At 37.5% G+C, this 22,205-nt stretch overlaps 1 protein-coding gene across 2 annotated transcripts in view; it reads left to right on the forward strand.

Moving 5' to 3' along the window:
* The window catches only part of LOC145679722 (XK-related protein 6-like), a 39,490-nt gene that overhangs the window by 11,903 nt on the left and 5,382 nt on the right, over window positions 1-22,205 (forward strand). The window contains exons 2-4 of one of the 2 annotated variants that reach the window (XM_081750289.1): window positions 8,476-8,571; window positions 13,723-13,946; window positions 21,685-21,840. In XM_081750289.1, the coding sequence (XP_081606415.1) occupies window positions 8,476-8,571; window positions 13,723-13,946; window positions 21,685-21,840 (476 nt within the window). The remainder of the gene's footprint in view (window positions 1-8,475; window positions 8,572-13,722; window positions 13,947-21,684; window positions 21,841-22,205) is intronic. The other variant, XM_081750290.1, reaches the window with a different exon arrangement.

Below are 22,205 nucleotides of genomic sequence, written 5' to 3' on the forward strand. Positions count from 1 at the left end.
TTTCGAACAGGTAAAGCAATTCCTCAACAATACTGCACCGATAATCAGTCTGCGTCAAAAAAAAAAAAAAAAAAAAAAAAATCCGTGCTGGCCGACCTACAAATGATGAGAGAATCCGAGCATTTCAGCGCATCTGTAGTTATTTGGAAGAGCACGATGATAAGCAACTAACTGTGGGAGAACTTGTTACAAAAATGGGCACATTTCTTGTAGGGACTGATCACATTGCGTATGACAGACGGCACATGAAGCGTCAACTAATGGAGTACTTCGGTGAAAAAATTATAATTTCTAGTGACAGTGGAAAAAAAAAGACTTCATTACAGTTCGAGAAACTGCCAATCACATTCTACTTGCATATCGTGATTTACCACGAGAGTATGATGAAGAAAAGGAAAAAAATAGAATAATAGAAACCGTAGCTCGACTGATCAAAAGCGACATAAAATCGAAACTACAAACTGGAAGTGATACATATCCTTCACCCAGCGACTTGACCATCCAGGAATTCCTTCAGTACCTAGCCTTAAACTATTCTATGCCACACTTTTTGCCGGAAAGGACAATGAAACCAAAATAGCATCGATTGGCCAGTGTTTGATGCAAGCAGCCGGACCAAGAGATATGTTAGCTCCTCTGCAGTTAGGTGTTGCTGTGCAGCTGCACCACCACTATCGATCGAAACACCTAGTTGACACGTTCCATCACCTGGGATTTTGCTCTTCATACGCTGTGCTGCAAGTACATTTGCTAATCGTGTGATCGAAATGCCAGCAGACCAGACTCTCCTCTTTGCAGCGGATAATGTAGACCATAATCTCCAAACGCTGAGTGGTTTAGGCACATTCCATGGTATGGAAATGTTGGCGGTCATTACTCCATCCTTTACTACCAGTCTAACCATTCTTCGGAAGCCCGTCTCTGATGCTGATGTGAAATCCCTTGCCAGTGTTCCCATTCACGCATACACTGAAACCAGGGCTATTCTCGAAAAGGTCAACTGTGAACTGGTAGCAGCACCATCACCGAACGAAAGCTCCCTGGATATTTTGTGGAAACTTTCCTGGCACTTTCCGTCACGCACACCAAACTGGTCAGGAATAATGCAAGCCATTCACGCAGATCCATCTCTTCATCATTCAGGGAAATCCACTGTTCTTTGCTTACCGATTATTGACCTCCATCTATATGAAATGTCATGCACCTATTCCACTTTAGTGTACCTGAATAATCTTGCGAGAAAATATAGTCACACCAAGCATCACCTTAGACAACCACTGTTTTGGAAAGCTTTACGTATCCTGGATGGACAGAGCACATAACACCAGTATTAAGGACACGGTTCTCCTGTTGGGCTCATTTCATACTCTGATAAACCTTCTAGGAGCAATTGGTTCCTTGATGGATGGTTCAGGCTTACGTGAAATCTTGCATCAGGTTTATGGAGAAAATTCGGTTGTACATATGTTAAGTGGCAAGTCTGTAGCAAGAGCCTTCCGTGTGCACATGATGGTTGACCTCGCATTAAGTGCATTGCTTGTGGAGAATGTTTTTCTGGAGACCGACAACGGAACACACAGAACTATCAACGTTGCTTGCTCTCTCTACCAGAGTCTGATGTCGGGTGAGATTACTGTAACTGGAGCTAGTTCTTCACCTCTTCTTCAAGAAGTCCGAGAAAAAATAGAAGCACGAAAGTCAGAACTTATTAATACATCAAAAACAAGTCAGTTGTGGCTTGAATACCAGCGTATGTTGACTACAGCAAGGAAATTTGTGGCAGCAGACCGAACAGGAAGCTGGGAGGATCACCTTGATGCTATAGGAGAGTGGATTCCCATATTCGCTGCAGCAGGACACTTCAATTATTTGAAGTCGACGTGCTTGTACCTGCAATAACGCTGCCATCGGTTAATCCAACAGCTCACGAAAGCTTTCAAAATGGGTTCGAAGTTATTGGAAGAAGCAACCGTTATTGGGCTGGGTTGTCCTCTGATCTAGTCATAGAGCAGGTTCTGATGAGATCGCTAAAATCCACTGGAGGTCTACCCCTTGGGAGTGGAATGTCAGAGATGCAACGATTTTTGTGGGCGCTCTCAATGCCAGAATGCTCCGAGTACAATCTGGCGATGCAAACTCTTACTCATACAGCATATATCACTAGCGAACAACATAAAGAAGCCGAAACGTCAAGAATGTCACGTGATATCAGTGACACACGTCGCATTCTTGCAGGACTGCAGCCCATTTCACCACTTGACGGAGACAAATCATTGAGAAACATTGCCACTGGCGTCACAGCGGATTCCTCGGTCAACGTCCATAATGCATTTTCAGTTGGAGAAGAGCTTGCGAAAAAAACTATCTGGCAAAGACCTGTTCACTGTGAAGTGGAAACGTGCAGATAAAGTCCAAACTCTAGCATCCCCGAGTAGTGTTAAAATCAGCAGCGATATCTCCGTCGATTCGAATCTTTTGTTTCAAAGACTGTTAGTTGTCACTAATGCAGGCAGCACAACTTTAGAGGAGACCTTAGCGCATGAATTATGTGCCTACCCACCAGCTTTATTTGAGTCACCCAGCATGATGCGTAAGGTAGATAAAGCCCCACTGGCCCATGCGATACTAGAGTTCAGCAAGCAGCAGACCGCACAGTTTGAGGAAACGGAGCCAGACAATATTCTGTATGTCTTAGACGGAGGATCTCAGTTACATAGACTACCATGGTGTAAAGGCAGTTCGTACGACAATATCGCTGCATCATTTGCTGAGTATACGGTTCGTAAATATGGCACATCAACCATCGTGTTTGATGGGTATGGAATTTGCTTACCATTGTTCATTGCAACTGCGCTACCGGGTGTGCAAGAATGTATTGTACTTGCAGAAAGCATGCCCTTCCATATACTATTGCTTGTGGTGTGTGCCAAGAAACTGAATATTTTAACTGTTTAAATGAATATGGTGAGGACAGTGTTAGCGTAGGCGATGACGACGTAGATGTGTAATTTGCCTCCTAAAGTCTTTCGTCTTCCCATTCTTTTGCTTTAGAATATTTTTGTTTTATATATAGGTGTTATGTTTCTATAAAAAGCATTGTCTTGTACACTGTATTATGGTATGACCTTCTATTTGCTATTGCTTGTGGTGTATGCCAAGAAACTGAATGTTTTAACTGTTTAAACGAATATGGTGAGGACAGTGTTAGCGTAGGCAATGACTATGTAGATGTGTAATTTGCCACCCAAAGTCTTTCGTTATTACCATTCTTTTGCTTAAGAATAATTTTGTTTTATGTATAGTACTTATATTAATGCGACCTTTGATTTAAAGAAAGAAACAAGATGTTTTCATGCGTAGAACGATTATCAGGGTTGCCAGAGCCCAAGAAAGGTAAAAATGTGGATTTTCCCAATTTTTTAAAGCTTTCTTCTTCTTCTTTTTCTACAGGTTGGGCACAGGAGGCACAAACGATACGTCGTTGGCAAGGTGGTTCCATAAGCTTTCCAACGCGGTATGCTTCATGTCTCTGTGACAATTAGGGAGGATGCTAGATCTAAGAAACAGAAGTTAGACCACAGTAAAAAAGATACAGTGACCCTCCTTGGTCCGCGGTTCCGAATTTTTATCTCTCTTACTGTTGAAGCTACGTCCTTCATTTTTTAATATTATTGTTACCAATGTCTGGTCTACGAGTAGGAACTTTTCTGCTGGCGTATGAGGACGTACAGTATTGCCAGGGTCCAAGAAATATCAATTAAAAAACAAAAAATCGATTTTCTTCTTCTTCTTCTTCTACGAGTTGGGCATGATGGGTACAAAAGTCACTTCGTTGGAATTTGTGGTCTATGAGCGTTTCTACGAGGTATCGTTTATGTCTCTATGTCAATTAAGAGGGCTACTAGAGCCGCCAACGTAAAGGTCTACGATTTTTTCGAAAAACCATGGTCCGCCATTTTGAAAACCGTTTTTGGGGGTGTTCCCCTGGTCCGATTTTGTCGGATTTTGGATATTTTCATCAGGTGAGGTACCTAAACAAAATACAGGTGTAAAACTAAAGGTTGCAATTTTGCCCAGGTCAAACCGTATTTTGACTCGACTAGAATCCATTTCCACAGAAATAGTTTTGTGTGTTTTCGAAAAGTTTTCACCGAAACCAGTTTCGGTGAAAACCGAACCGGTTTTGGAGAAAACCGAAATGTCGGTTTTTCGGGTTTCGGTTTTTATAGAAACCGGTTTTCGGTTTTTATAAAAACCGGTTTTGCCCATCCCTAGTTTTTACTTCCTTTTGGTAACTTGCATTAGATAAATATCCTGGATTCATATGAAGCTAAAATCCCGAAGAAAAATCCCCAACTAAAAATTTCCCTTTATCTTAACAGTAGGCGAAACAGGAATAGGCAAAATAAGAATTCCTGTTTCGCCTACAATCTTGATAACGTAGAAATATTGATAAATATTGCTGGGAGGCTAGTAGGCTAAACAGGAATAGGCAAAACAGAAAGGAATCGTTCCATTTTGTACTCTCCGTCACTCTTCCTCTTTTTTTTAACTCTCTGTCTTTGTAGATTCCACTCCCTTGCTCCTGTCATCATTAATTTGATTTCTTATTGCATTAATGTTCATTTCAAAGTCAAATGTGAAGCAGAAGATTTTTTCCTTACGTTTGAGCATAAATGGTTTATATCTATTATGCCTGATTTTCTCCACAATTCTTTACCACCAAACAATAGACACGGAAATCACCCACATAACCATTCATTATTATTGTATATATATATTTTTTGAACACACTCTTGAATTAACTGTTGCCTGTTTCGATGCTCTGCAGAATGTCTAAGTCTGGCAATGGGCTGGCAGAGGGCTTCCAAGTTCCTAAATTGCAAGTTTTTCCTCAGCAGACAGATAGAAACATGGCTTTTTTGAAGTTATTTACAGCATTCATGGTGTAGAATTCATTCAGAATTTGTAGGTCACGGAATTAGAGCACGCACAACGCAACTAAATCTAATAACTAAAAAAGCAAAACATCTCATTCAAAAACATATTGGAGAGGTACTTGAAACACGGATGTCACGAATGCACCCACACACGAGTGCACGAAAGAAAGACTTCATTCCAAATCATCGGTCTTGGTTGTAAGCAACGCACTATGAGCATAATAACCACATGAGGCTAAACAATGCTTATCGATGCCATATGTTCTGGAAAGCAAACTGTGGAACCCGCCAAATGTAGGAATTAGCATGTAATAGGAATCAAAAGTCAAAGAACATCAATACAAACAGCATTGCTAACTAGTCCCATATGCATTGTGGCGTTTCCCATCACACAGTTTCATAGGGAAAGTTAAATGTTTCAGTTTAACGTCCCACGATTATGCCCTTTACGCTAAAGAAGACGCATGATGTAGGAAAGTCAATGATGATGAACAAATTACTGGAATGACAATGTGGACGGAAACGGGAGTATCCCGAGTATCTCGAGAAAACCCATGGACACGATGTTGTTAACCAAGAACTTTCTTGGCCAGGGATTGAACCAGAGACCTGACGCGCCAGAAATAAGCACTCTACCACTGAGTCACTGTGCCCGCACACGGAAAGTTATCTAAAGTATATGATGCATTTATTTTATAAAAGATATGCATATATATACTAAAATACTATCTATACGGAAAAAGATGAAGTACAATTTTTACCATAAACGTCTGTTCTGATAATATTTCGGAAAAGCAGAAATATAATTTTTTTATTACATTAACTCAGATTCTAAGATTTACTATAATTTTTCTTTGTCAGAAGCAGAAGCACGCATGGTTGCTATTCAACGAATTTCACTATCTTTAGAAAAGTAATTCTTGAAATATGATATTATATATTGACTGTACGAAGCTGCCGAAGGACTGTGGTATGTTGTACGTCTACCTCGTCTGCAATGAAACAAACGCTCTTCCGAAGGTCTGCTTCTATGATGTTCCTGAGGAGTTCATCCAGATATGATCTTGGTTGGTTGGCCCTAGTCCCGACTATTGCCAACTGAAACCAGGATGTGAAAATATTCCTAATTTTTTTTTTTTTTGGTAAACAGTCTGTTATTTTATTTTAACATAATCGTTGCATTTTATTTTCCTTACAAAATTTATAAGGTGCAATGCTGACACGTATAATTTATGAAATTTATATGCTCATATGCATATTCTAGTCAAAAGCTTAAATATTGTTTTAACTCTTTGCGGTACGGAGAAATATTTTCTTTATACTCCCATGTTGCACGCGAAAAAAATTCTTAAGTAAATATCAACCTCATGTATTTTTTAAAATATTAGACCCTATAAAATACAGTGATAATATATTTTAACGTAGTTTATAATTATTGGCGCCAAACTGGGGTGATGCATTTATTGCATCACTATGCAACAGTACTAATGGCGCTCCATAAATATGATGTACTTTATCTAAAATTAAATTATGTATTGTGTATTATGAAATTATGTATTATGTAATATTATGTATTATGAAATAAATAGAACGCATACGACGTCACGCCGTTCCCCATGGGCTATCTTTGTTCAATATAATTTCCTTTTGGCGGTGGAAGGACGCCAAAATTAATTTTTCGAAGTGAGAGGACGACATTTCTCCGCAATCACCCTCATTTTACCGCTGTACCTATGTATGAAATACATGTAAAAGTATTTTCTCTGAAAACTTAAGACTTTTGTTAGAAACTAAATTTTCTGAGATAGGACTGCGCTCTCGGAGCTCCCGCAGGATTACATTATTGGTGTTATTGTATTCAATCATTTTCTTAATACCATCAATGAATATATTACACGTAACTTGCGACGTATGAGAAACACACGTTCAAATAACCAATATCCTTTTTATCGGCTTGTTTTACAGTGATGCAACTTTTGCATCACAATAAATAACATTAAAAAGTCACAAATTTAACTCAGGTGGCCTCTACATTACCTGCACTACATCCCAAGAATCTAAAATACAAGAGCTCATAGACATAATACATAAATTAGCAGTATTACCAATAACATTAAAAATTTAATTATAACCGCACTCACTACATGCAAACAGAACCATAACAGAACCACAAAACGCGAGAATATGACAATTGACTGAAAATAACATGACGGGCCACTTAGTAACAAAAATCGTAACTACATCGAATAAGTGATTCAAAATCTGCACCACTGTGCAAGTATCAGCTGAGCGTTCACTAAAGTGATGCAATAAGTGCATCACTATGCAACATCGTTCAATAAATCGGTGATGCAAAAAAATGCATCACTATGCCGCAAAGAGTTAAAGAGAAATACTATAATTACTCTGTGGTGTTGGTAAAGAAAATAAAAGGAAACGGGGAAACATTTTTTATTGTATTTATATACACGACAATCTTTCTGAGATTCCAATAAAAACTGTAACAGGTAGAAAGCGCTGCCGTGAGACATACAGTACAAGACTGTCAATTAGTTGACTTCTAAAATTGGATTTTGATTTTATTTCTAAGTTTAGTATTTCTCTCAGAAAGGAACTTATGTGAGATCTGAACCTACAGCTTAACGTGGGATTCGAACCACATGAGCTCCCTCTGAGAATCGAACCCAGGTCTCCCACGTCAAAGGCGCGTACGCTAACCGCTTAGCCACGAGAGAGCTCTACTATAGAGTTTGAAGTAGCACAAAGCCTGATCCACTTTATGCCTTGCGTTACGCTTAAGTACGCTGTCAATAATTGTCATATGTTTTGATGTTTCTACCATTCAGTTGCAAAGTTTCAGAATATATATAAGTGGGTGGGGCACCTTACCAGTTTCTAAGAAAAATTCCTTTATTCCTTTCCCTAAAAATTAATTACCGGAAATACTTGTCCATGGATTATCTCATTGGTCTAATAAGAGAGTTCTGTTTGTCTTCTACCGTCTTGAAGCGACGCCTCTCAATATAAGAACAACAACAAATTCATAATTTCTGAATGCTGATTGTTTCATATTCCATTAACAAAACATAACATTTTCTTCAGTTTAATTGACATTTTTTGGGGGGATACTTTGGCGTCATTTAATGTGGTTATTGGCAGGGATGTGCGCAGAAGGTGGGGTTTTGAGGCCTGGAATCCCCGAAACCATGACTTTTCTGTACATTTAGTATAATTTTAAGAGTGGTTGTGCAAATGTTAATATAATTTACCCTCATATCGAATTCGAACTCTTCAAAAAGATTTTTACCTTCCGAAATAAATTCTTGCTTACGTGACTGGTCAATATTCCATTACTCTACTTTTGAATTTCTTACAATATGTGTGTGTGCTACTTAAAATATCTCATTGTTTTCTAAGCAAATGAAAAGAGTACCCTACTTTAGATTTATATTGAATTATTTTGTTCCATTTAGTGTACATTATCATGCATTTACGTTTCAAATAAATATTACACTCATCTTTTGTTAATATGCAGGTGTGTCTTTCACTACATGTCGGGCAGGGATGATAAAGCATCGAGAAGCCTTTTAGATAGTGTATTAGCAGTAGTTGGTCTTCAACCTCTGATTAGGTAAGAATTAACTTCAATTTTTGTCTGATTTGCAAGCTAAGACATACTGTTATTTTATTTCATGTTTGAATTATATAATTAATGTCTGGTTAACTTTTCGCATCAGATCTCGTAAGAGATTCTACTATAGGAGCAGTTATGCGAGAAACAGCTTCAAGTATACGTGCGCGATAGTGATTGCTACAAGCTAAAGCGATCATAAAGTGTCGTGAAGCCTGACCTATACTTACGTGCAAAACGGAAGGATAATGCGAAATTGCATATAACCCGTTGTTGAAAAGAGTCGTGAATGCACTGAGTTTATGCCAGAGTGAGTTCTTGACTGTTCGCTACACATGATCCTCAATGTTATCGCTTTGCGAGACTGTGTGCATCCATTAACATCGGGTTTGTGACGAGCGCTGTTTCATCACGCCAACAGCTGTGTTCGATAACCCACATAGAACATACACAGAGCCGTATTACTCATCTTATTGCTAGTGTACGTGTAAGAGAATGGCACAAAGAAACTGTATCGACAATATCGTGCATCAGAGAATCATAGGACGACTGAAGAAGTTAGACTAAACAGGAAGTGCCACGTAATCTCGGTGTTCCACTGAGTATCGTTTCAGAAAGCTGGCGACAATTGTAACAGGATGAAGAAACCTCTCGGAGGTTTAGTAGAGGCCGTCAAAGGAGTACCACCGCCCAAGAGAACCGTTTGTTATGCTTAACAACCAGGACCAATATACACAACACCGCCTTAGATCTCGGAAGGGATCTTGCACCTCTGAAGGAACCACCATTTCAGTGATTAGAGTGCACAGAGGGTTATCTGTGGGATACCTTGTATGCCACATGATCAACAAAGTGTATGCCATCGAGCCCACAGCAAAGAATAGCCCGTTTGAATTGGTGCAGAATATATCACACATGGATTCAGGAACAATTGAGTCGTGTCCTCTTCACAGATGAATCCTAGTTTAGTCTGACCAGTGATTCTCAACGTGAATTCATTTCCAGAGAGCCCAGAACATGGTTATTACCAGCTAACATTACTGAACTGGACCATTACTCAGGGCTGGATGTGAAATTATGGTGTGAGACGGGATTATCCAAGAGTCTTATAGGCACTTCGTATCTTTCCACTGGGCAACATCACAGGTACATGGCATCGAAATGATATTCTAAACCAGTACGTATGTTTATCTGTTCCGAAATGCAGTGGGCCTTGATTTCACTCTAATGAATGATAATGTACATCTCCATTGAACTGGCATAGTGGATGAGTACATTGAGGTTTAGGACATTAGACGATTCGTTTGGCTTAGCTGATCACCAGACTTGAACCCTTAGTATATGCGTGGAGCATGCTTAGTAGGAGAATTGTACGTCGTCATATGGCTTCGGGGTCCATTGTGTCAGAGGGACACTGACTTAAGAACTGCAAGCCACATCCTAGTCATTTATTGATAACCTTATCCTCAGCATGCAATAACGTTGTGCTGTATGTTTTGCCTTGCGCAGACATCAGCACACTTCTGATATCCTTGTACGTAACCCCTTTTTCATAAGTACATTTCTTGAGTTTCACGTCCCTGTTTATTTTTGTTCCTGTTGCCCGTTATGTGTCTTTTCTCACACTGTTTTAAGCCTGTTACCACCAGAAATTCCACCTCCCAATATGTGGTTTATTTTCTGTTTACTCCGTGAACATCACATTATTCTTAAGTTTTGCACATGAACTTAGATCTATCAATTTCACCACTCATAGGATGCGAGTGTGTCCCGGTCATCAATGAATTTCCACGAAACTTTACCAGTATTTTTTCCCGCACTATGCCGAGAACATCTCTTGAGGGTAATCAGTGGTGTAATTAAGATATTTTGCTAGGAGGACATGATTCCTTATGTGTAAGAATTGATGGAATTTACCATAGTTTCAGCATGTGTTCCAACGATATTCTACGGGAGGTAACAGTGTCCTAGTTATCTGTCCTCTCTAGTTATCTCTATGAATGAAATGTTGTTAGATTGCCACTAGGTTTCTTTTTATAAATTATTAATTTGACAGATACGAAGAAGATGGACAAGAGGATGAAGAGGTCGAGGAATTTGCCGTTCCTCTGGGAAATATAAGATTTCTATATATTTTTTGTCACTCATTCACCATACTCAGAAGTCTGGTAGCATTCCTGGTGAACATCTGCTTGACATTTTCTATGAATTGTACCAAGTCTTCCGACATATTTGAGGCTAAGCAAAGCATTTCTTTGGTGTAGAACTCAAACTTCATCAACTGTTGCAGACACTATTGTATTGCAACAATATTGTATTGTATTGCAGTATATAATTCGTGTTAGGGCAGAGCAGCTCGAATCAAGAAGGCCAGCAGGATAGTATGGGCATGTGTCAGGTAGGTCGAGGAATTCTATCGAGGAATTTGAAGCTTAAAATATATAAAACGGTAATCATGCCTGATGTTCTGTATGGTTGTAAAACATGGTCGCTTACTCTGAGAGAAGAACATAGACTGAAAGTATTTGAGAATAACATCCTGAGACGAATATTCGGACCCAAGAGGAACGGGAATGGGGAATGGCGGAAACTTTCTAACGAGGGGCTACATAATTTATACGGGTTACCAAACATTGTTAGGATCATCAAGTCTTGGAAGCTTAGGTGGGCAGGCCATGTAGCTAAGATGGACGCTTTCAAAGTCTTGACTGGAAGACCAATCGGAAAACGACCATTAGGAAGACCTAGGCGCAGATGGTAGGACAATATTAAGATGGATTTCGCAGAGATAGGAACACAAAGTTAAAGTAGAAAGTGGATCCAGTTGGCTAAGGATAGAAGTCAGTGAAGAGCTTTTGTGAACGCGGCATTGAACCCCCGGGTTCCATAGGCCATAGAGTTAGTTAGTTAGTTAGTCAGATAGGTTGCGTTAGCAAAGATGGATAAGTGTATAAAGGAAGATTTGTTTGTTTTATGGTCCTAATACGACTATTTTCCTGGTTACAAGTAAGATCATTGTTCGTGTCTGCGCAACAATACCAACTTAAACGCGTAATGCAAAGCTAACTTGTAATGTCCATACAAAGTTCTCTGTAAAAATACATTTGCAACTTCTCTTTATTCTAAATTTAATATTGTACTTAAATATTGTAACGAATGCTTTACTTTTAGGTTCGTCACACGAAGTATGAACTCTCAACAATATGAAGTAGGCAGACTTCTACAAGTTTTACATTAACCTTTATACTATTATATGGAAGTCCAATAAATACTATAAGATATTATTGTAAAAATTATATATTAAACCAATAGAGTAGTAATATTGTATGAACTTAACCAATCACATTCATAAAATAATTTGTATATTTGTAAAACAAACCATTAGCAAACCTAAACAATTATTAATCACTGACCACTGAAGTGAAATTACATTGCTAATCCTAACATACTAACATAAAAGGTTCAGAAATATAAGTGACAAGAATTATTTTGGAATAAAGACCACTGGATTATTTGTAGGACAAAGTACAATTAGATATCGACAAGTTGAATAATACACTTGTGGAAACATATTGCAGAAGACTCAAAGGATTCACGGATCTATTTCAAGGTTGGTACATAACAAGAAGAAAATACTGAATGTTATAGACTCCAACAATGCACCATGCGAGATAAAATATTTAATATTCAAATGAAGAATACATGTAACAAGTAAAGGCGGGCACATAAGTGACACAAACGACTGTTTAGGCGGGCACGCAGTAGCAAAGATGTTGAACGTCTGACTGGAGTATAGTATAGCAAAGTAGTTGTATATCTTGGCGTAACCCGATGGCTGTCATTACTGAAGTCCGTCTGGCGAGCAGGTGCTGTCTCAATATGTTCAACATGCTTGATAAGATTTAGATATGCAGAAACAGTGGGTCAAAATAGAAGATGTCATGAAGGGTGACCCTAAAGTTATAGATATTTGAGTTAGTCTGCTTCAAAGTTGGGTTCCGAAAATTTTCTAGATATGATCGGAGTACATGATTTAAGAAACGCATTAGTCATGTTTCCCTGAATGAAGGTCACGGTCAAACGGAATATTAATTTATTTCTTCCATACTTGAATGATGGCTGTGTGTTCTGCTGAAGTGCGAAAACACGATATATATTTTTGCCTGCCTGCACGTCAACTGAGACTCAAGATGATGCCACTGTGCTCGAGACAGAAACGGCTCTTAATTGCTGCATACAACCCCCACTGTCTGCCTCATCCCTACAGTCTCTTCCAAACACTACTGAAGATGTTCTTCACGATGAGCAAGTGTCTTGAATAATCATGGAAAAGGAATCTAGACCTGCCTCCAACAATTAATTGCTCATTCGTTCACGTGGGGTAACACTAGCTCTGATTGTGATGGTAGTTTCCCTGCTATCAATTAGAATGGTGACGCTACTATCATCCTGTCCAGCACTACGTAATGTGTCACGCAAACACCTTTGCTGCGACAAGTCTTTACTAATGTACACCACGGATGAATTACTGACACGTCACAATCAATTCGAACGTCATTTCTGTGGAACGGATCGCACCTGATGCAGATCCACTACGGGTATGCTTGAACTCACTTCATGACACAATACGCGCTCGGTGCCGGATTCGCAGGTACAAGTAGACTCATCGCTTAGTTGGACGATATTCAATTTCAATACTAACTGAATACACTCTAAAACACTATGATCAGCTTGTCCTGTGTGGCAACCGTTGTGCTGGCATCTTCAAACTTACTGAAACATATCTGCTATAGGCATACAGTATGTGGTACAGTCCGCAGCAAAAAACCTGCAACATGAGCATGTAAGTTTATCGTGAAATTACACCTAACAGCCCAGGGAATCAACATAACGTCTAAGTGGCACGAATCAAGCTAGCCCGGCTTCCTCCTCGACACCCGGCTTCCCGGCGAAAACTTGGCGTCTTCCCCTGCACACTTATTTTGGATCAAAAGACTTCGACGTTTCGCAATAAACGTACATGCTCATGTACAGGTTTTTTGCTGTGGACTGTACAATTTCCTTTAGAGATAGGTAGGATGCTCCTAAATGTACTTCCAACACTGTATTTTCATAATTTATTTATTTTGCTATTTTATTCATTTGTTCAAGGGGATCTCTGGCTATGAAATGGGGATTTCTGAATTGGAGAACAAATAGAAGAAAAGAAGCAGGTGGAAAACGATTGGCAACCTATGCAAGGACTAAGAGCCACTTAGGAGAGTTAACTCTCTTGGGAATAATTGAAGCCGTAGCTGGCTGCGTTCCTCAATTAATTTTGCAGATTATCTTCCTGTGTGGACGAGATAATTGCTCAAGGCGTATAATGTTCCTCAGTAAGTACATTTTAAGGGTACATATAGACATGTACATATTTTAAGTCGTTTCGAGCTGATAGACTACATTTCAATGTATCATTCAATTAAATTACTTCATCATACGAAGCAGCTTCGAATATACTCTTCAAATACCTTTCATCAAGACTAAGATAATTTGATTTCATTAACATATTGATATTGTGTCAAAATCATGGTGCTACCGTATATATGGATGCATTACTGTAATAATGCGCGAAATGTTTCCTATCTGAATTGAAACTCGTGAAAGCCACGTTAGGGTGCGATCAAAGGAAATATTCTCAATATTTTAACGAGGGTTAAAATTAATTTTAGAAGACGGAGATTCTAGAATGTACAGCTTGTAATCGCTATGCGTCACAAGTAATTTTATTTCTTCACTAATTTGTTTTGGATTGGATTTGGGTTTATAGCCCCGTTCAATTACTAAGCTATATGATATGTGAATCTACAGATTAACTTGGGCCCGAATCACATAAGTTTCCGCCAGGACTCAAACTTGAATCTCCCACACCAAAGGTGCATATGCCCTCCACATAGCAAAGAGTAAAATCATTAATTTGTTTTGTTTATTAAAGTTAAGCAAACCTTTTTTCCCTGTTCTCCGGGAAAATATTAAAATTACCCCTCTTCCCGCATTAAAGGTAGAAATTTCGAAAGCTCTAAGACAAGTGTTCACTTAGTTTTAATGACAAGTTTATATATTTATACACCGAATTTTATGACCGTAACTTGAGTAGTTTCTAAAATATTGTATTTTTGGTATAAAGTTGGACTTCTTCCTTTTCCCTTAGAAAACATATTTCAGCGAAACCGACAGATAAGAGAATAAGTTGAAGGTACGTAGTTGCTAACTATGTTCAATATGCATTTCAAACGTGAAGTTGCTATTTTTTGCCCACCATTTAAATCCCTGTTTCGTCATCTTAGGAAAACATTTGAATCAAAGCGAAATCATAAGAATCCGAATCGATGCAAGTGGTTTCTGTGTCCAAAAATTATTTTGAACAGTTCAAATGTTTTCTTCCTTTGGATATTTGATGAATACAATGCAAAATTAAGATTTTCTAGAAATTGCGTCTCTTCCTCACTAGAATCCGCGTTTCAGAACACACAGGATCACGCGGCTATTTATTTTTAATAAAGAATTTATGGAATTTTGAGGACACAGTAGCACAGTGTCAGAGCTCTCACCTCTGGTGTGAGGGATCCCTGGCCAAGTGCATTTGTGGTGGATAACATTAAGTCCGTGAGTTTTCTTGGGGTTTTTCGTTTCCTTCCACATGGTCATTACACCAATTCTTTCATAATCATTTTTATTAACCTTATTTCTCCTTTAGGCTAAAGGACATAACCATGAAACGTAGTACTAGGAATTTCATTTCAATTTCTTCACGTACTTGATTTTATTTTGAAATAGCAATTCTGAAAACATGCAAGTGTGCTTCTATGCAACAAAAAGGTTAATGCATTCACTATTAGATAGCGTGTTAATGGGTTATATTTCACATGAGTCATAGAGTTTCGGTTTCACTCGGTATCATGAGTAAATAGAGGAATTATTTGAAATAATTGTTAAGAAAATGTAGCATAGTGACGCGATAAGCGAAACACGCATTACCATTTGAACGCGTGTTATCTGGATCACATCAGTCCTTTGCGAACTATGGCACTAATATATATTTAACTGTTTACGGCAGGGTGGATTGATTTAAATCAGTCTGATTTAAATCACGATTTTAATCAAGATTTAAATCACTTGATTTTTTAAATAAAAATCGTTGATTTAAATCAAATTCCGAAATAAATTAATTTAAAGAGAAAAGAAGTAAAATATCGTTTCTGTTCTGTTATTTCGATTATGGAAGATAATATTGATAATGCAACGAGACTCAAATGTATATAAGCACAGTATGAAAACGAGTATCATGCAGAGAATGATTAGGGAAAATCCCGTTTTGAACGGGTAACGAGTGAATCCTGCTTTCTTCTCTTAGTAACATAGGGTTTTTAAACCGTTAACTATTCCAACGGGGAAATCACCATGGACATTTAAGACGAAAATTCTTTTGTGTACACGTCTACTTGTGTTTCCAGATAATAGGGGCGTATTTAGAGGAATCCGATTCCCTCTCAGAAAAAAAATTAAAACTTTTAGGCGAAATTTATGTACTAAATGGGGGAGAGCAGTCAAAATCGCACCACTTTTTACATAAATTGCTTTAATTCGAAACTTCTGAAGATATTTAAAATGATTTTTTTTATCGTATTGAACTTTATAGTTTACAATTCTTTTACAGTGATTTCATAACGATATCTTGATATGATAAAAATGATGAAGCCTGCGATTGGTTCGATTTACCCAACAGGTTTTTCCAAATCGCACCATGTGAAGCCAAAATCGCACCGCCATTTGAATGCACGCAAATTTTACAGTAATGCATATGGGTAAAACAAAATCATCATTTCCATTGAATATCGCATTATTTTGTTTATGTTATATTAAGATGAGGTATAAAACATCTTTAAAGAGAAAAATACTGCAATCTAAATAACCGAACAAAGAAATAACACCTTGGAAATAAGCTAAGTAGAAATGCATAGAAGTAAAACAAATTAATATATCTATGATATATCACATTCTTTTATCTCAGTGTTATTAATACGAGGAAGAACATATCATTAAAGAAAAAAATATCCATATTATTGATCCAATGAGCAATATTGTTCATAATCCTATAGAACGTAAAGTATGTATATTTATGGAAAACATAAAGCTACACCTTATGTGCACAAAAATCACATTGGAATGCACGTTCATCTCCTGAAACACCCGCACAAGGCTCTGTAACTGCTCCAAATTTTTGCTTGACATATTTTTTCTCTTTAACGCAAATTCTACATTAGTGTACTTTGTGACGTTCATTTGGATTCGTACAATTCGTATGGTGTATGCCTTCCGTTAATTGTGCTGCCACCTGGTAGTACTGAAAGAAAGAAGAGTAGAAGAAAAAGAAGAAGAAAATTGAGAGAACTCCAGACGTATAAACTGAAGTTTGGTGTAAGTATGTGTGTGTGGAGAATGGCTTGACTAAATTTTCTCGAACGCAGTTGTGCCTTGACGCCAGATTCATTTGAAAATACGAACTACGCAATATTTTTGAAAAGCTAAAATTATAACCAAAATTTCATAAATAACCTGTAAAAGTGGTAATACAGATATTAGTGTTTTTTACAAGTGTCTCTTAAGTTATTGTTAAAGTAAATCTACTCATGAAGTACTTTATAACAAAAAGGGGTTGAGGACGAGATAGGTTTGAGACGAACAAAGCATTCGGCGGACTTGCAGTAAAAAGAATGAGCGTATGAAACACCAATTAATGTGAAGATCTCTTAATTATTCGAATTTCTTCAATTTCATTGCGAAATATTACAGTCATCATGTTCCCTGGGGAAACTTGTTTCGTAAATCGTTAGAAGCGAAGTAAAGGACAATTATTGCAAGAATATTCATCAGATTTAGAATGGAAAGACTTTTGCCTCGTGATCACGAACGTTAGTGTGCTTCGACGGACTAAGACTTTGTTCTTGTAAGAAACTTCAAAGTATTTCTACGAACCGATTATGATACGGGGGCAAGGTAATTTTCTAAATATATACAGTGTTACAGGTACGGTCAATTATTCATAATAAATGGCACTGAAAATATTTAGGTTTGTTCGTTCTTTTTTCAGGCTGCATGACCAAGACAAAAACGTATCTGTTGAATTACTTGTAATTGATCTGCGAAAGTGGGTGATGCTCTCACCTATTTTCTTTATCGCGCCTCAGGTCTCCTCACAGGTGAATCCGTCCGAATCTGGACCGTTACGGTGAAGTAAACTGCGCCTTCCTGGATTATTGGACGGTTGTTGAAGGGACAAGCTTTCTGAACCTACAAGTAATATAGTGCAAAGCTATATCATTTGGAGGTAAAGAATTGTGCGTACTCTACGGGAACCGTCTAATGATGGTGCGTGCCGGGCTGCGCGAAGCTGTACCGTAACAGCTCATGTATCCAGACTTTACACAGAACACTCTGTACCATATCTTCGACTAAATTTTGTTGACAAAGGACGCAAAACCAATTTCGTTCATTGATTTCAAAAGCCACATTTGAAACACTGCGAATATGAAGCTCGGAGCATCGTGATTTGAATTTATCTACTTTTCGAATACACTTTTTGGTGTTAAGGTTTCCTAAAGCACATACAGACCTAGCTGACGGTTCAGAAGGATTAGATCTCTCCACATGTTTGGATACTCTTGATTGCCTTTGCCGTTATTCTTAATTTTTTTTGTAAGGACTTGATGAGAGTACTTCTGTTCTTTGTGGTTGCATGTTGATAGTTCTATTTCCTCCTATTATTGGGCTGGGCAGCATCACTTTATTTTCTATATATTTTTTCAAAGCACGATTCATAGACTCCGGAGACCATTTTCCATATTGCCATGTGCCCACCTTGTGTGAATTGTAACCGAAAAACAATTCATCATGGGAGCCAAAATCACACTGATGCGATTTCGGACACACGGTAGTAGTGCGATTTGGGAAACTACATCATTTAAAAAAATATTCTTTACATACCTCACAAATTAAAAAAATAATAACTTGAGTTTGTCACTATAATATTAATGGTATTTTGTTTTTATTACTTATTGAAACATAAGCTAATTCTCTTACCTTAATCTCCATTCTACTGTAAGGGGGTCAATAATTATTATAAGGATTAAGAGGAGAGGAGCTAAAGAAATTAGTAAGAAAAGGTAATACCCCGAAAATTAGTAAGGGATACTCCAATTATATTGTACTGAAACTGCACACACACATAACTTACTGAACGTCGTCACTTTACTCTATAATTATGGAAATATGTTTAAGTACTTAATTTAACTATTAGATGGCTTGTTAGTACTACGGTTCTTTTCAAACTAGGGGTGGTGCGATTTAGAACCCGGTGCGATATCGGGAACTCTCCCCTACATAGAAGTTCCTCGGAATTGAAATACAGGAAATTTTGGATGCGTTAAAATGTCGAATAATACTTTTGATAAAGTGGATACTTTCAAATATCTAGGATCAATATTAGCAGACAAAAACGATATTCACGAAGAAATTAAATGTCCACTAAAAGCAGGGAATTCATGTTAATATTCAGTTCAAAATCTCTTGTCGTCGCGAATTATGTCGAGGAATTTGAAGCTTAAAATATATAAAACGTTAATCGTGCCTGTTGTTCTGTGTGGTTGCGAAACATGGTCGCTTACTATGAGGGAAGAGCATAGACTGAAAGTATTTGAGAACAAGATCCTGAGACGAATATTCGGACCCAAAAGGAACGAGAATGGGGAATGGCGGAAACTTCATAACGAGGAACTATATAATTTATACGGTTTACCAAACATTGTTAGGGTCATCAAGTCTAGGAGACTCAGGTTGGGCAGGTCATGTAGCCAGGATGGAAGAAATTAGGAACGCTTTCAAAGTGTTAGCGGTAAGACAAATCGGAAAACGACCATAGGAAGACCTAGGTGCAAATGGGAGAACAATATTAAAATGCATCTCGTAGAAATAGGAATACAAAATAGAAACTGGATCCAGTTAGCTAGGGATAGAAGTCAATGGAAAGCTTTTGTGGGCGTGGCATTGAACCTCCGGGTTCTACAGGCTATGGAGTTAGTTAGTTCATTTTAGTCGAAATTTATGTACTTTATATGTATTTCATGTTGCTAGATAGTTCCTATTTTATTATATATATATGCCCCTGCCAAATATCAGTAACCTTTGTAAAACGAAAAAAGTCATGTTGATAAACGTTGCTGTACTTTCTCCACAATGCATATGAAACATTGGGATTGAAATAGGTTAACGATTGGGGATGAATTCAAAATTAAATGCCAATACTTTCATTTAAATGGCATAATTAACATTTAATACTAATTTTTAATGTTTTTTCTTCAGTTCGCGACTTGTATTATACGAGAAGAAAGATTTGATTTAAATCAAAAAAATCGATTTAAATCAAAAAAATCGACTTAAATAAAAAAAAATCAACAAAAATGATTTTTAAAAAAATCATGATTTTTTTCCACCCTGGTTTACGGTATATGTAGTATATAGAGATCTTAGTATTCATAGATGACTGAATGAACAAAGTTCATGTATGATGATTTGATTTGATTTTTAGTGTACCACTGTCTGTTTCCAATATAAGCAACTTATTTTAGGTTCACATTTAAAAAGCCGGCTATTGATAATCCGGTCTCTTCAGATTTTCGGCACGGATTTCCGAGCGAATTTTCAAATTTACCGCTTTGCTTTCTGAATGCGCCGTTTATGTTTTAATGGTTCTGTAATCGATAACCAGTTTTTGCTTAAGATCTGTGAAGACAGCGCTACCCACATGAGCACTAATTATCACACATTTAAAATTAGTGCTGACGATAACACATAGAAAGGAAATTAGTGCTCTTAGCAGAAAGCCAAACGATATTCTGTACGAAAATCTCTTAATAGGACATCATAAATCAAAACAGTTGATCTCTCATATTCATGATGAATAAACAGCAAGATGACATAAATTATCTTTCTATGCGATATCGGCAGCGCTAATTTAGCATTAATTTCTGGCATACTTTCCAAAATTAATTATTATAGATGGATAAAGCTGCCTTCCAGCGAAGTCAGTTCCACCCACAAAGAATGTGGAAAACGCTATTTTTTCTGTGCGTCATCGCCAACACTACTTTTTGGCGTATGTGTGTACCCGCAGTGGCGTATTTAGGGGGGTGGCTTCCGGGCTTAAGCCCCCCCCGAAAATTTAATTACTTAGTATAGTAAAGTAAAGTAAATATCTTGCAGAATTTTCACATTTCCAGGCAAAGCCCCCCGAAAGTTAGCAAAGCCCCTCCCGAAACAAAATCGTAAATACGCCACTGTGTGTACGTATCAGTGCTCATATGCATGCCGCTGTCTTCACGGAGAAAGTATATTCTTGCTTATACCTGCTAATTACATATATCATTTTATGCTTTATTTCCTGCTGTATAGCCCCATTATGAATGCAACAAAGAAAAGAGGTGGCATAAAGTATAAACATCATGTATTGTCGATCCCAGAGGAAGTGGTAGTGCTAAAAATATTAAGTGTTTAATTTTCTTTCTTGAAGGATTGTACAGACAGCCAATTTTTGTTTGAATATCAACCTGTACTTGGAAAATATGTGTGTATTTCTTATCAATCAGAGTAATAACAAGCAAGTATTTATGTTTATTTCCTCATACTACTGCCTAAATAAAAGCTCTAATTTTGAGAAAGAAAGTGGGTAAAACCAATATTTCATGAGACCCTCTTGTTCACAGAACTTATTATGATAGTTTTAAGTATACCTGTTAAAAGTTATTAGGGTGTTCACCTACCACATAGTAAAATATATGCAGTGAAACTAGAATAATATTTTCCGTGCACTTTCCCAGTGCCTGTATTAATATTTTATTGCAGAATCGGAATAAATTAAGTATTTGAATCCAGTTATCGGTACTTTCTCTGTGTGTCAAGAAAATTTTATTCAAATTGGCCAACTAATTCCTGAACTGATGGCAAAAGATGATCTAATTACAAGAAAGCACATTTTTAATTCGACTGTACGCGTGTTTAATGTTATATTTTTTTTTTCAGAATGGTGGCAATGGAGCTCCATCGCAAAATCTTCCTTCGTGATAGCTTGGACTACAGCTGCCATGTTTCCCACTGATCTCATCAAGAGAAACAAACGAGCATGTATCAAAGTTCTTAGATGCGCTATGAAATTTCTCAGTATTATTTTCTCAATTTGTAAGTATTAGGTTTATTTTCCTTTTATAGAATTTTTGTGATATTTCTGCTAACTGTTAAGTAACTTCTTGAAATACCTAAGAAAAAATTATTAGGTATCCATTTTCTTAGAATTCAACACTTTAAAAAAAAAAACTGCAGTTCAGAGTACTGTAAATCTTTCACTTGCAGTCTTGAATTTGAGTTTAATGTACCGCGTCTGTATAAGATGTACTCCTACAATTCAGTTTGGGATATAAACGTCTCCAACAAGGTTTGAAGCCAGGTGAGGCATATGTAACGATGGACCTAGTCATTGCTACTCAAAAGACGGTAGTCTGCACTATTAAATTAATGGTAGAATGAGCAAGTCATTGTCCTCTAGA

The sequence above is a fragment of the Thermobia domestica genome, chromosome 2, assembly GCF_964235325.1.
Source record: "Thermobia domestica chromosome 2, izTheDome1.hap1.1, whole genome shotgun sequence".
Taxonomy (NCBI): domain Eukaryota; kingdom Metazoa; phylum Arthropoda; class Insecta; order Zygentoma; family Lepismatidae; genus Thermobia; species Thermobia domestica.